At 36.2% G+C, this 14946-nt stretch overlaps 1 protein-coding gene and 2 long non-coding RNA genes across 3 annotated transcripts in view; 1 reads left to right on the forward strand and 2 right to left on the reverse strand.

The window, feature by feature from the left end:
• LOC127975431 (A disintegrin and metalloproteinase with thrombospondin motifs 16-like) overlaps positions 1–14946 on the reverse strand; it is a 119794-nt gene that overhangs the window by 65200 nt on the left and 39648 nt on the right. Inside the window, exon 11 of the mRNA XM_052579475.1 lies at positions 1641–1736. Coding sequence (XP_052435435.1) covers positions 1641–1736 — 96 coding nt within the window. The remainder of the gene's footprint in view (positions 1–1640; positions 1737–14946) is intronic.
• Positions 3424–7008, forward strand: LOC127975455 (uncharacterized). The gene is made up of 6 exons (XR_008157526.1): positions 3424–3668; positions 4440–4539; positions 5540–5655; positions 5797–5881; positions 6387–6515; positions 6636–7008. It is a non-coding gene; the product is annotated as an uncharacterized LOC127975455 (long non-coding RNA).
• LOC127975457 (uncharacterized) lies at positions 9281–11577 on the reverse strand. Its single transcript, XR_008157528.1, has 3 exons — positions 11328–11577; positions 10513–10612; positions 9281–9800 (listed from the first exon to the last, which is right to left on the reverse strand). It is a non-coding gene; the product is annotated as an uncharacterized LOC127975457 (long non-coding RNA).

Genomic DNA, 14946 nt, shown 5'->3' on the forward strand with positions numbered 1-14946 from the left:
GACCTTTGTTTAATCAATATTACAAACCCAATTCAAAAAAAGTTGGGACACTGAACAAATTGTGAGTAAAAAATGAATGGGATAATTTACAAATCTCATAAACTTATATTTTATTCACAATAGAATATAGATAACATATCAAATGTTGAAAGTGAGACATTTCATTTGGATTTCATCAGAGCTGCACATAAAAAGTTGGGACAGGTAGCAATAAGAAGCTGGAAAAGTTAAATGTACATATAAGGAACAGCTGGAGGACCAATTTGCAACTTATTAGGTCAATTAGCAACATGATTGGGTATAAAAAAAGGCCCCTCAGAGTGGCAGTGACTCTCAGAAGTCAAGATGGGCAGAGGATCACCAATTCCCCCAATGCTGTGAGGAAAAATAGTGGAGCAATATCAGAAAAGAGTTTCTCTGAGAAAAATTACAAAGAGTTTGAAGTTATCATCATCTACAGAGCATAATATCATCCAAAGATTCAGAAAATCTGGAACAATCTCTGTGCGTAAGGGTCAAGGCCGGAAAACCAGACTGGATCCCCATGATCTTCAGCTCTTAGACGGCACTGCATCACATACAGGAATGATACTGGAATGGAAATCACAACATGACCTCAGGAATACTTCCAGAAAACACTGTCGGTGAACACAATCCACCGTGCCATTCACCGTTGCCGGCTAAAACTCTACATGTCAAAAAAGAAGCCATATCTAAACATGATCCAGAAGCGTAGGTGTTTTCTCTGGGCCAAGGCTCATTTAAAATGGACTGTGGCAAAGTGGAAAACTGTTCTGGTCTGATGAATCAAAGTTTTAAGTTATTTTTGGAAAACTGGGACGCCATGTCATCCGGACTAAAGAGGACAAGGACAACCCAGGTTGTTATCAGCGCTCAGTTCCTGCATCTCTGATGGTGTGGGGTCGCATGAGTGTGTGTGGAATGGGCAGCTTACAGAAGAACTTGCATTTTCCAACATCACAATGCCAGACCACATACTGCATCAATTACAACATCATGGCTGTGTAGAAGAAGGATCCTGGTACTGAAATGTCCAGCCTGCAGTCCAGATCTTTCACCCATAGAAAACATTTGGCACATCATAAAGAGGAAGATGCGACAAAGAAGACCTAAGACAGTTGAGCAACTAGAAGCCTGTATTAGACAAGAATGGGACAACATTCCTAGTACAAGTGCAGTTTATAAAAATATACATTTTAAAGATTTTTCTGGTGCACATGCACTTTCAATGCAAACTTCTATTTGGCAGAGGTTTCCCTGTTGAACTGAATCTATTCTAGCCTTCAGTACAGTGACAGTGAAATCTCACATGAATCTTCTCTTGTGAACATCAATGTCACATTCTGGATTGTGTTTTCAGGACTCTCAGCATGAATTGTTCACTCATTGTCTGTAAACACTGTTTTAAGACACTAAACATCTGTTAAAAACCCATCTGAAAGAGCAACAAAACCCGAAAAAGCCTTTCTCCCCCGCAGGGTTAATGTCACATGCTGAAGAACCACGAGATGATGGTAATGATTAAACTCCTTCAGTGACAAGAAACAGAGTGTGATGTGATTTCTGTTGAAGATGAGATGCTTCTGAAGACATGAATGCATACTGTGAGCATGACTCACCATCTCTGGACCACAGGCTGAGCCCTCGGCGGCTGGCATGAACTTGGTCTCACATTTTCTTCCGACCCGGTGGCACCACAGGGCTTTACAGATGTCCTGTGTGACACACATTGATATGGATTTATTAAAGAAGCTGTCACTGTGATAAAAGACTAACCAGCAGAGATCTGCCAAGAATTGTGACAGAAGTCTGAGCGATAGCTCTACTGAACAAATGAAGGATTACAGCACACTATGTAACGGATAGATGTTATAAATGTGCTGTGTGACTGTCCAAAAGCAGCTTTGCACAATAATGCTCTCTGGATATAAAAATGACAAGTCTGGTTTGTTTAAGCTTATGTCAAACTCTCTGTTTGTGGTGATTCTGCAACTAGGGGACTTGTTTTGTTTAGTTTGTACATGTAAACATTCATATGACAGATTAGAAAATACACTTTTTTGTTCATTGAATATAATTACTTTTTTAATATTTTTAAAAGTTTGGTCTTTAAATGCCAGAATTACCTCTATGTTTGGCTTAGCCCTTACCACCATTTTAAACGTATATTTTAACACTGATACAGTTATAATAAAGCATATAAAAATATATATATATATAAAAAATTCTACAAAATAAAAAAATGAAGAAATTCTTTCAGAAAGAAATTCATACATTACAGGTAATGTATTATAATAATATACTAATTATAATAATAATAATATATAATTATATAATATATTATAATATATTAACTTATAATTATATAATAATTATAAGCAATTATTATCTTATTTTAATTTATTTTTAACATTGTTTCATTAATTGCATCAACATATTGTTATTGAATTGCATATGTTTTATATGTGTGTGTGTGTGTGTGTGTGTTCTTGTTTTTGTGATATATCAGGACACAACTCTGTATAATGACATGGGTATAACCTAACTGAGACTTGTTATAGCACTTCTATAACATTGTTTTTTTTTTTTTTTTGATTGCTTCCACTGTCCTCATTTGTAAGTCGCTTTGGTTAAAAGCGTCTGCTAAATGAATAAATGTAATGTAATGTAAATGTAATAATAAAAATACTAATTTAGAGTGAAATATTACACTAGTTATATGTATTATTTTGTTTTATCTGCAGTTTTAAAATTTGCATTTAGTGGCAACACAATAATAATACTAATAATAATCACCTTAATCTCAAAATTTTAACCGCATATCAAATGATTATCACAGTTAGATTTTCACATACAAACACTGTGGGAACTAATGGAACTTTTTAGTTAAATCTTTTGTTCATTTCTAATTTATTTTTTCATATTTATAATAAGTTGTGGATTTAAAAATGCCACAATTTCCCTATTTTTGGCTTCACCATTGCCACCCTTTTTTAACATCCTTTTTACTTAAACTTTACTACATTTATAAAATAAAAAATTAAACAAACAAATAAATAAAAAGAGGTAATGTCTCTGTTACGTATGGTAACCCACGTTCCCTGAAGGAGGGAAAGGAAACGTCACATCGGTGACCAACAAATTGTGATATCGCATAAATAGACCACTCTACTTTGAGTGCAAACTAAATGAGCCAATGCACATTGGCATGCGATTATTGCATCCAGCTGCTCCTGATCACAGCCTGATTATAAGTAGGCAGCAGGTGCACTGCATTTTCAGAATTTTCGCTGATGTGCCAAGCCAGAGACCAGGCCTCTCGGCGGTGGTACATGAGCTGTGGCGACTGTACGTGACATCTTCTTTCCCTCCTTGAAGGAACGATGGTTACCATATCAACCCATTCTCACTCCAAAGGCGTCAAAAACCGAAGCATGGTCAAGCGCCCCTAGCGTCACTTTTATGACGCCAAATGTGCCTCTCGGCGTCGACTATCGAAGCACTACGACCTTCATTGCTTTCAGTGGGAAACTTTTGGCGTCAGAATTCGACACGAGGACAGGAGATGTTTATCGCTATGAAATCACGTTCAAGAAGTCTCATTCAGCACACATCGCGCGATACTTGCTATCAGTTCCACAGTTTGGGTGAGTAGTCGTATATACGCTCTTTTAATGCCTTTTATCAAATGTATTCTGTCTTCTTTATTAATCAGATTAGTGCCATATGTTTAATCGCTGTATTATATCGGTCATCCGCGGCTGTCTTTGAGTTTCATTGCGTTTAAATAAATGAACACAGCTGCTAATTAGTGTGATTAAACTCTATCTGTCACGTGACGTGCCATAGACCTTCGAACAGTTTTATATTATTATTAATTTCAGGATCAATGATGTAAGTTGTATTTGTAGTAAAATCATGGTAATCACGACACAATAGTAATAAATGAAATGTGAAGTTAAAACACAGTAAATGGGACATTAGTAACTGTAACTGTAGTTTTACTATGGTATATTAATAATCAATACAACAATACAATAATCACCAAACCAGCTATGTTTGTATCACTGTAATGCTAGTGTTTTTATGTGCTTTTATATGACAGATATCACAGTAATCATGTGTTCTGTACCATGCTTTTAATACCTTTTAATGTGAATCCAAAAAAATTAAAAATAAATAATAAAACATGTATTTTTCCATCTTGCAGTTCATTCATATCAGTTTATATATATATATATATATATATATATATATATATATATATATATATATATATATATATATATATATATATATATTTATTTATTTATTTATTTATATATATATATATATATATTGCTCACAGATCATTATTAACATTCTGTATATAATTCAATTTTATTTTCTCTCCCCTTTTTTATTATTTATATTTTTAGCTGAAAAGACGTAAAGGCAGTCAGCCCAGTGGTGTTTCTGGAGAGGGATTCCTTCAGAAATGGAGAAGACAGAAAGCTGCGGAGGCAGATATTTGCAGCAGTAAGTCTGTGATAGTTTGTCTCTTTTATCAAACATTCCTGCTGTTATAATTTGTACAGCATTTGTTGTTTCTTAAACTGTTGCACTGTCCAAATACCCACACTTGCCATCTTTTCACTTGACCACTTGATTACTTATTTGACGTCTTTCCTGTATTTGGCCTAGTGTTCGAGTGAGCATGATGACCACAAGTGTGTGTCAAACTTTTCATGACCTGATGACTGTGTTTCCCAATCCTGATCCTGGAGAACCCCAGCACTGCACGGTTTTGGCGTCTCTCTTATCTGCCTTGGAGTCTTCACTGATGAGCTGATGAGTTGAATCAGGTGTGTTTGATCAGGGAGACATCTCAAATGTGCAGTGTTGGGCTTCTCCAGGACCAGGATTGGGAGCCACTGCCTTATGGGACACTTATGTGTTTAAAGAGATTTTTAATATCTAATTATCAATATTTCACATACTGTACATTGGACAGCTTTCCATGACCTCTTGTGAGATCTCGGCAAAAAGTCTGACGATTTATTCCAAAACATGATGCATGATGGGATACACTAAGCTTTGTATAGCGCTCCGGAGCAGTATAGGAGAGGTTTAGTGTGTGTTAAGGACGCTGCGCTTTGGAATTATTAAGACCGGGGACAGTCTTGTGCACACACTGTCACGTACACACACTCTCAAGTGGCCAAGACTGCAAGTGTGGGTATCTGGACAGGGTCAAAGTCTTAAAAATGATCCCTAAACACATCACAGTCTTAATAATCCAGTTTAACACTTGTATGATATTGTACAAGCCCCAGGACGGTCTCATCTGACACTATCAAAAGAATTAATATGACTATAGCTTGTTATTAATTACTTGCTTTCAATAATGGATGCATTTAACATTTAATTATACAGCATCTTTACAGAGGTGTAATGTACAAGCTGCACGTAATTAATAATATGTCCTTCCTTCTGTCTTACAGGATTTTTTCCAGATAATGCTGTTCTTCTTTTTCAGGTCTAAAATATCGAGCTCAACAGCTATTTTAAGAGCCAACCCTCACAAACCTTCCTAAAAACTAAAAGAGCTATTACTGAGTCTCAGCGAATCTTGCCATGATCAGCTCTTCCCAGGTACATTTGTTTAGAATATTTTTTAATCAACATTTACTCATCAAATGCTCTGGTCTGAATCTTACTTTAAATTAACTTAATTATGTTTAATGAGCAATATTATTTGCACACAGAGTAAGTAGAGATTTTCTTGTTTCACAGAAGAGAAGGAAGACCAAGGAAATTATTTGCTCAGGATGAGAAATGAAGACGGCCATCTTGTGCTCAAACAAACAGAAGTCCTTTGGTATGTGTGTGTTGAAGCAATGTTATACAACCTTTTATGATGATCTCTCACAGAACTGGTCATGTCAGCCTTGATTTCGTTTTATACTATTACAATTACAGCATGTTAGCAAAGTGTGACTGGACATTTTTAATATTATGTTTTTAAAAACACACCACCTGTTTTAAAAGCAGACAAGTATCATGAAATTGGTTTAGTTGATATAAACACCAATTGACATTATTTCATTGTTTTGTAAATGTTATGTTATAAATTGTGAATTGATAGTTGATTGGTTTGAAGCCAGGCATTACACTGCACAGACTAAAACACATTTGTGAGAGAAGTCAGGAACTTTGGAGAAAGATTCTAGAGGAAGAAAACACATTTACTGCAACAACAGATGAATTCTAGAGTCTCTGAGAACTACACATGCTAATGTCTCATGAGCAAGACCTTTGCTTCTGTAACTTTTTCTTAATTCTTGCAGAATGACATATTTATTGCAGTATTTTTATTTGTACAGATGATCTCATCAGCCAAATGAGGGGTTTTGACCAAGTGATGCTCTTGAAAGGAGTGAAAGAAGAGGATGTGGTAAATTCTCTTCAGAGAAAAAGGTCTTTCAAAAGGTCTTAAAGCAGCTTGAAGAATGGTAAGTGTACAGTACTACAAGGGTCATAGTTGCTCACCCTGCTAAAACCACACAGAACATAAGCTGCGCTCTCTGTCCATTAAACAACTTCTTCTGCATTGTGTGTTTCACTTTGACCAGGTCTGGGATCTTAGGACTGAGAGATCCTCTGGCTGAGAACAAGCTACACCACATCAGTGCTGGACATCAACCACAAACTGTTTCCAGACACGAGAGAAGAAGATCACGATGGGGAGATGAAACCAGTTTAGATGTGATGATAAGGAATCATTATTTTCTGGAACAGTATCACATGTCTTATATGTATCACATGATCTGTATCACAGTTGACTGAATGGGACTGTGTGACTTTTAAGGACATTTCATCACTCATCCGTGGGAACTGATTTATATATGAGGTTAATGTATCTTTGATGATAATTATTTTCATTGAATCTTATTTGTCTTGATGCTACTTTATCAACTTTATAGTCTATGCTTCAATAAAATGAAAATGGTGAATATTGTGTTCTGAGGATTCTTGGTAAATACATCATTTTACTAGGTAGGCTCATATGTGTTTATTTTAGACTTGGAAAAACGACATATTAATTATTGGGATTATTTTTTTATTTAAGACATGAACATTTTTGATCGGATTAATAACATCTGGGACATCAGTACACCAGAAAGTATTTTTTTATATTTTAGTAACAAATATGCACATTTTTTGTGAAATACAGGGAGTTACAAGATTAATTATTCTGCATTACAAGATGGTGCCATGGGCTTTATTGTTACAAACACTTAAGGGATAACTGAGAATGTAGCAGGAATGATCAACGTGGATCTTGTACTGCATTAAAACCAAGAGCACGCACATTACTGATGTCCAGCACCTGAGGAGCAAGATACGGGGGTGAGGAGGACATTTTTACACTGATTTCGGCTAATTAGTTATATATAATGCTAATATATATATATATATATATATATATATATATATATATATATATATATATATATATATATATATATATATAAATTAATATTCTTAGCACTGCATGAATTTGTCCTTGTGTAATAGTGAAGTATCACAATGTGTATACATTGTCCTTGATTACTGCTTTACAGTGGGGAATAGATAATGGCAAGTTGTTGCAGGTTCATCCATTATATTTCTTGCCATTTACTTCAAAAATCAAAGAAATAATCTATTATTTTCATTATTAAATCATTTCTTTCTAATTTTTCCATGTTTCATCAGATGGCCTCACAATGTCCTGTCAAAAGGTATAATAGCCATGATGAATAGAATAGAAAACAGAGGACTGTGAAAACTGTCAGATATAAATGTGACTCAGCTCAGTTTGTTGTTCATGATGAGGAGAATACATATATGTAGGTTTTACTGCCCTGCTACCCCCAGGGGCCCAGTAGCACCCCCCGGAAGAGCCCAAAACTGTGCATTTCAAATGGCTGTAAATCAGAGTCCAATTAACATATCAAAGAGAAAATGGGCAGGATTATTACTTATGCTATGCTGATAAAATAATGTTGAGCTCAGTTTTCAGAAATAAGTGGAAAGCTGGCATAAAAGCATTTTAAATATTGCTCACTGTAAAATACCACATTTCAGCCTGCCTCTCAAATATATCACAGATGTTTGCACAATAAACATATTTAGATATCCAGTTTACCTTAAAATAAATAATTTATTTAGTTTCGTTAATAAAAAGTTTTAAACTACATTACCCACAAGCCTCCGTCGTTCTATCTATAGAAAGGCAACACTAGGGGGCTGTTTTTTGTAGTTCATTGAAGTTATGCTTAGGGTTAGGATTAGGATCTCGCTAAAGATGTCATTTTTCTCAAGATAGCAACACTTCATTGTTGACTTAATATATTACTAATGTGATGATAGGAGCAAAACATACTTTTTAACATGATGCGCTGTTTAATATGGGTTAAAAGATAGTCCAACCACAGACTGTCCTGAAAAGTCATAGCCAATGACATCTAAGCTGAGCAGCAGCGTCACACTTCCTTATCCATGTATGACAGATGTCTTTCGTTTTTCGGCTGAAGGGATAGATTCAGTTAACAATAGATTAAGCTTGCTACTTATTAGATTCTGTTTTATTAACGTCTTCACCTTCCTCCGTTGTTCAGCTTGACAAAAATTGGGCAATATTGATGTGCACATGCCCAGCAGTCGCAGTTGTATCCAACAGATAGATTCCTCTCATTAAATATAAGACACATTTTTAAGATTTGTATATATTTTTTTTTTGACCAAAGATAAATATATTTACTAATCAAATGACGTGCTTCTAAAATTTACATTGTATATTACATTGTGTTTTAAAGTTAAAATTGTTCACATTTGTGTTTCTGTGATTTACCATTCTCTACCATTTGAACCCTAGGAATAAAAACAGAAATTATAAATTAATGAATGAATGAATGAACAAATAAATACATAAAGCATAATAAACATGCATATTTTTGTAAGGATCTTCCATTATTTATTGATATGTCAAACTCATTTAAAGACAACATGCCCAAATTACTACACTGCATCCTCTGTCACCAAGCTCGTTTTTGCCACCATAAAGAATAAAAAGGCAGTTATGTTGTAAACATTAACTATTTTCAGTATGCAAATGAAAATGCTTTTATTAAAAAACAAAACAGTAAATACAGTATGTCTTTCAGAGAACACTGGAAAAAGATCAATTTTATTAAAAAAATTAAATTTACCAAAATGTTATACAACACAATGTAAATGTTTCAAACTCACAAAAAAAACACCATGAAGACATGCATGTCAAGTGTGCAATATCATCTATAAAACTCAATCAGCACAGCATCAAATAAACACTGATTGTCTGAACAATGGAAGACAGAGAAAGTGTTCAGGAAAACAAACACCTGCTAGCTTTGACAATAACATCATGAATTCACTTCATGACTGGAGCTAGAGGATGACTGTGTATGAATATCTCCTTTACTAAAACTCTTAATTAAAGTCTAAAAAGTTCACTGTATGAAGCTTGAAAAAGAGAACAAAATGCTTTATCAATACGAAAAATACTATTTTTAACTATTGTTTTCATCACTGGTTCTGTAATGTATTCATTATGAGCTTATAAATAAAACAAAGTTACATCTTCTGCAAAAATCTAACCACTGCAAAGTCTAATCACTGATCCAGGGACCATATCTGTGTGTGTGGGGGATAAAGAGTTAACGAGGTGAGTCCTTGTGCATGATGGAGAACTGCAGTGTTATCCTCAAACAATCCTGTAAAACAGAAATATTACATTACATTCAACTTATACATTACACTGTGTTTTGTTTAGACCATAAAAGCAGCCTCTGTAAAGATGCTGTATAATTAAATGTTAAATGCATCCATTATTGAAAGCAAGTAATTAATAACAAGCTATAGTCATATGAATTCTTTTGATAGTGTCAGATGAGACCGTCCTGGGGCTTGTACAATATCATACAAGTGTTAAACTGGATTATTAAGACTGTGATGTGTTTAGTACAGTATGTGAAATATTGATAATTAGATATTAAAAATCTCTTTAAACACATAAGTGTCCCATAAGGCAGTGGCTCCCAATCCTGGTCCTGGAGAACCCCAACACTGCACATTTGAGATGTCTCCCTGATCAAACACACCTGATTCAACTCATCAGCTCATCAGTGAAGACTCCAAGGCAGATAAGAGAGACGCCAAAACCGTGCAGTGCTGGGGTTCTCCAGGATCAGGATTGGGAAACACAGTCATCAGGTCATGAAAAGTTTGACACACACTTGTGGTTATCATGCTCACTCGAACACTAGGCCAAATACAGGAAAGACGTCAAATAAGTAATCAAGTGGTCAAGTGAAAGATGGCAAGTGTGGGTATTTGGACAGTGCAACAGTTTAAGAAACAACAAATGCTGTACAAATTATAACAGCAGGAATGTTTGATAAAAGAGACAAACTATCACAGACTTACTGCTGCAAATATCTGCCTCCGCAGCTTTCTGTCTTCTCCATTTCTGAAGGAATCCCTCTCCAGAAACACCACTGGGCTGACTGCCTTTACGTCTTTTCAGCTAAAAATATAAATAATAAAAAAGGGGAGAGAAAATAAAATTGAATTATATACAGAATGTTAATAATGATCTGTGAGCAATATATATATATATATATATAAATAAATAAATAAATAAATATATATATATATATATAAACTGATATGAATGAACTGCAAGATTGAAAAATACATGTTTTATTATTTATTTTTAATTTTTTTGGATTCACATTAAAAGGTATTAAAAGCATGGTACAGAACACATGATTACTGTGATATCTGTCATATCAAAGCACATAAAAACAGTAGCATTACAGTGATACAAACATAGCTGGTTTGGTGATTATTGTATTGTTGTATTGATTATTAATATACCATAGTAAAACTACAGTTACAGTTACTAATGTCCCATTTACTGTGTTTTAACTTCACATTTCATTTATTACTATTGTGTCGTGATTACCATGATTTTACTACAAATACAACTTACATCATTGATCCTGAAATTAATAATAATATAAAACTGTTCGAAGGTCTATGGCACGTCACGTGACAGATAGAGTTTAATCACACTAATTAGCAGCTGTGTTCATTTATTTAAACGCAATGAAACTCAAAGACAGCCGCGGATGACCGATATAATACAGCGATTAAACATATGGCACTAATCTGATTAATAAAGAAGACAGAATACATTTGATAAAAGGCATTAAAAGAGCGTATATACGACTACTCACCCAAACTGTGGAACTGATAGCAAGTATCGCGCGATGTGTGCTGAATGAGACTTCTTGAACGTGATTTCATAGCGATAAACATCTCCTGTCCTCGTGTCGAATTCTGACGCCAAAAGTTTCCCACTGAAAGCAATGAAGGTCGTAGTGCTTCGATAGTCGACGCCGAGAGGCACATTTGGCGTCATAAAAGTGACGCTAGGGGCGCTTGACCATGCTTCGGTTTTTGACGCCTTTGGAGTGAGAATGGGTTGACCATATGTAACTGAGACAATCCATTTCAATCAGTCACTTCTGACTTCACATCGGATGATCGACGAATTGGGATCCCTAACAAAGGGCCACAGTGACCCTTCCAGTGTCCTGTGTAAGCCACCTGCATCCCTAAGGCGCCACAAGCAGGACCTGCTCCTTGTCCTCCCTGAAAGGCTCACTGGGGGAAACACATACTTGTCCAGTCCCCACGGCCAGCTGTGTGCCAATGTGTCTGTGCTGAGTGTTCCCCCGATCAGGGAGTAGAATTACTGGCCGTGATAGGTTTCTTGAGAGGGAAACAGGTCTATCTGAGCAGCTCCGAAACATGTCCAAATCAGCTGGACCAACTGGGGATGGAGTCGCCATCCTCCTGGGAGTGCAGATCGGGACAGCTTGTCCTGAGTCCTTCATGTCGATCGCTACAAACCAATCTTGGGGACGGATGCACCTGAAGATGCACTTCTGCGTGAGTATCTTCAACTGAAGCCTTTGAAGGGCCTGGTTCAAAATATGCAGATCCAAGATTGGTCTCAACCCACTGCATTTCTTGGGTACGATGAAGTGGTGGCTGTAAACCCTGTCCTCATATCGGCTGGAGGAACCGGCTCTATTGCATCTTTCGCCAGCGGGACTGTGATCTCTGCACAAAAGACAGGGGCATTTGCCACTTTCATTGAAGTAAAGTGGACGCCTCTGAACTTGGGAGGGTGCGGGGTGAACTTAATCGCATAGCAGCAGCTGCATTCTGGGGAAGGATGTGCCTGATGGCCTCAGTCTGCTTTGGGGCAGCGGAGAACACACTGCGATTCCGGATAATACATGGGTAATGTGTCCCGGCTCGCTAGATTTTGTACTTTCACACTGATAGTGATTACCCGGAATATGTGCATGCGTTCACACACAACCTCTGCAAGTATATGCCAACTTATTCTACTAACCCTAAACCTAAAAGTCTACTCTGAGAGTTAGCAGACATGTAGTTGTGAATTAATGAGAATTATTTGACATTACATTTATTCATTTAGCTGACACTTTTATCCAAAGCGACTTACAATTGCTATATATGTCAGAGGTCCATTGCCTCTGGAGCAACTAGAGGTTAAGTGTCTTGCTTAGGGACGCATTGGTGCCTCACAGTGGATTCAAACCTGGGTCTCTCACACCAAAGGCATGCATCTTATCCACTGCGCCAACACCACCCCACAAATGTGTTCCCAGGGAATCGAACCCCCAAACTTGTGCTAGCTTGCTTGCTAACGCTACGCTCTACCAGTTGAGCTACAGGAACACTGTACTTACTTATAGTTCTGCTTGTTTTCTAACAATTAAAAATTATGTTTTCAGTTGATTTGGTTTTTGGAATGTTTTTATAGCAGAGAATCACTTTACTCAAGTGATTGTCCTCAATACTGATGTCATTACTATTGCATCAAACATTTAGAGAACATTTGAGATTATATTTGGTTATCATCACGGATATGAGAAGTGACAGGCCTGCACATCTCTGCTGAACGCTGAGCTCTTTCGAACATAAATACTTGTAATATAACATCCTGATATGACAGCAGTTTTATTAAAACTGTGGGGTATTTAAACCAGTTTGTGTGTGTACGGGTTAAATGCAGAGCATGAATTCTGAGTATAGGTCACCATACTTGGCTGAATGTCATGTCACTTTCATTATACCAAAATCCACTTGGAGGTTGCAGTATAGTTTGGAAAAGATTCAGATAATTATTTTCTAGATTTCGAAATCGAAAAAGTAAACGAAAAAGTATCTTACTGAACAATGATTTGTAAAACCTACTTCATGATTCATCAGACATCATAAAAGTATCTTACTGTCCTGTAAGAGCAGCTCCCATATGTCTACATCTTTAACACAATGCTCGTCTCATTCACTAACTCTATGAGAAGAGCGAGGAGCCGCTGATGTGTCTGTATCACTCACATCTGGACTATTGTATCATATTTTGACAATGGGTGCACAGATGGGAGGAAAAACAGCTTTTTGCCAGAGTGACCTCGGTCCAGATCCCAGCACAAGTTCTGCAGCTGTGTGTTAAAGCGAGACCTCCTCAAATCTGTTCCTGCTGAGCATGAGGAGAACGATCACACAGTGCTCATCATAGTCCCGCGGCCAGACAATATCAAGACACTAATTCACAGTGAAAGCAGAGAGAGCTCGGCATCTACAGAAACAGTTCAGTGACATCTGCTGCTCTTCTGAAATGAAGCTCTCTTTGTGCTTTGCTCTTACAGTCTAATGAAAATGTATCTTCAATTTCCACTAGATGTATTATAACAGATTATAAGATAATTAAACACTTTAAAGTGCCACTATTATGCCTTTTCAAATATTACCTTTCATGCAGTGTGTCATGCTTGCAATTGCCTCAACGAGTCAATTGGAAATTGGAATCTTTTTCTGTTAAGGCTCTATGTCACGAAGTAACACATTTTCATAATTTCTGCATACGTTCTACATAGCCAACATGCCTTCCCACACACAGTAATATTTCTGTGTGGTTAACATCATGTCAAGAAGACGCTGTATCCTACACTGTGAGAGTAAATTTGTTTCATCACATCTTTTAATTACCACAAACTTGTTAACATATGACACATACCACTGAAACATCCTACTCCAGTCGTGCTTGCAAATTAATCTCTTATTAATCAGCCAGTTCAACCATTTCATCATCAGACTCCGGCTCAAATTGGCTGTCATTCCATCATGGCAATCACTACGACTCTGGACTTATCACACAGGACTGCGCCATCTGACCAATCACAGCAGTGAGGGATCACGGAAAGGAGGGGTTTATAGAGACTGATTCTTTGAACTGCTTCACACGAGTCATGTACGAATAATTTAGAAACGAGGTCAAATAAAATAAATTTTTTTGAGAAAACTAAAGTTTTTTTTGACCTTGCATGCATATAAACCTGTTTTAAGAGACTCATAAAACAATATTAGCAACCTTAAAATTGCACAATTGGGGCACTTTAATATCCAAAACGTTGCAGTAATTAAAAACCCTTTTCCCACTAAGTAAAATGTTTTGTTGAGAAAGGGACAAATTATCTTTCTGAAAAACTACTTTTTATAATCATTATGTGAAAAGAAAATGTATATACTCTACTTTGAATTTGTTCATGACAGGGTGGACATATTTCGTGGTTCACTCCAAAATTGTCTGCTTGCAGTTATTTTATAAAAAGTGCAGGAGCTTGACCAGTATGCATTTCTAACAGCCTATAGCCTCATTAATACAACAAATATGAATTTTAATAGAAAATCTCATATATTTATTTTGTAAATTGTGAAGTCTTAAAAAGCACTTTATAGTGATATTGACCCATT

Source organism: Carassius gibelio, chromosome B16, assembly GCF_023724105.1.
Source record: "Carassius gibelio isolate Cgi1373 ecotype wild population from Czech Republic chromosome B16, carGib1.2-hapl.c, whole genome shotgun sequence".
Classification (NCBI taxonomy): domain Eukaryota; kingdom Metazoa; phylum Chordata; class Actinopteri; order Cypriniformes; family Cyprinidae; genus Carassius; species Carassius gibelio.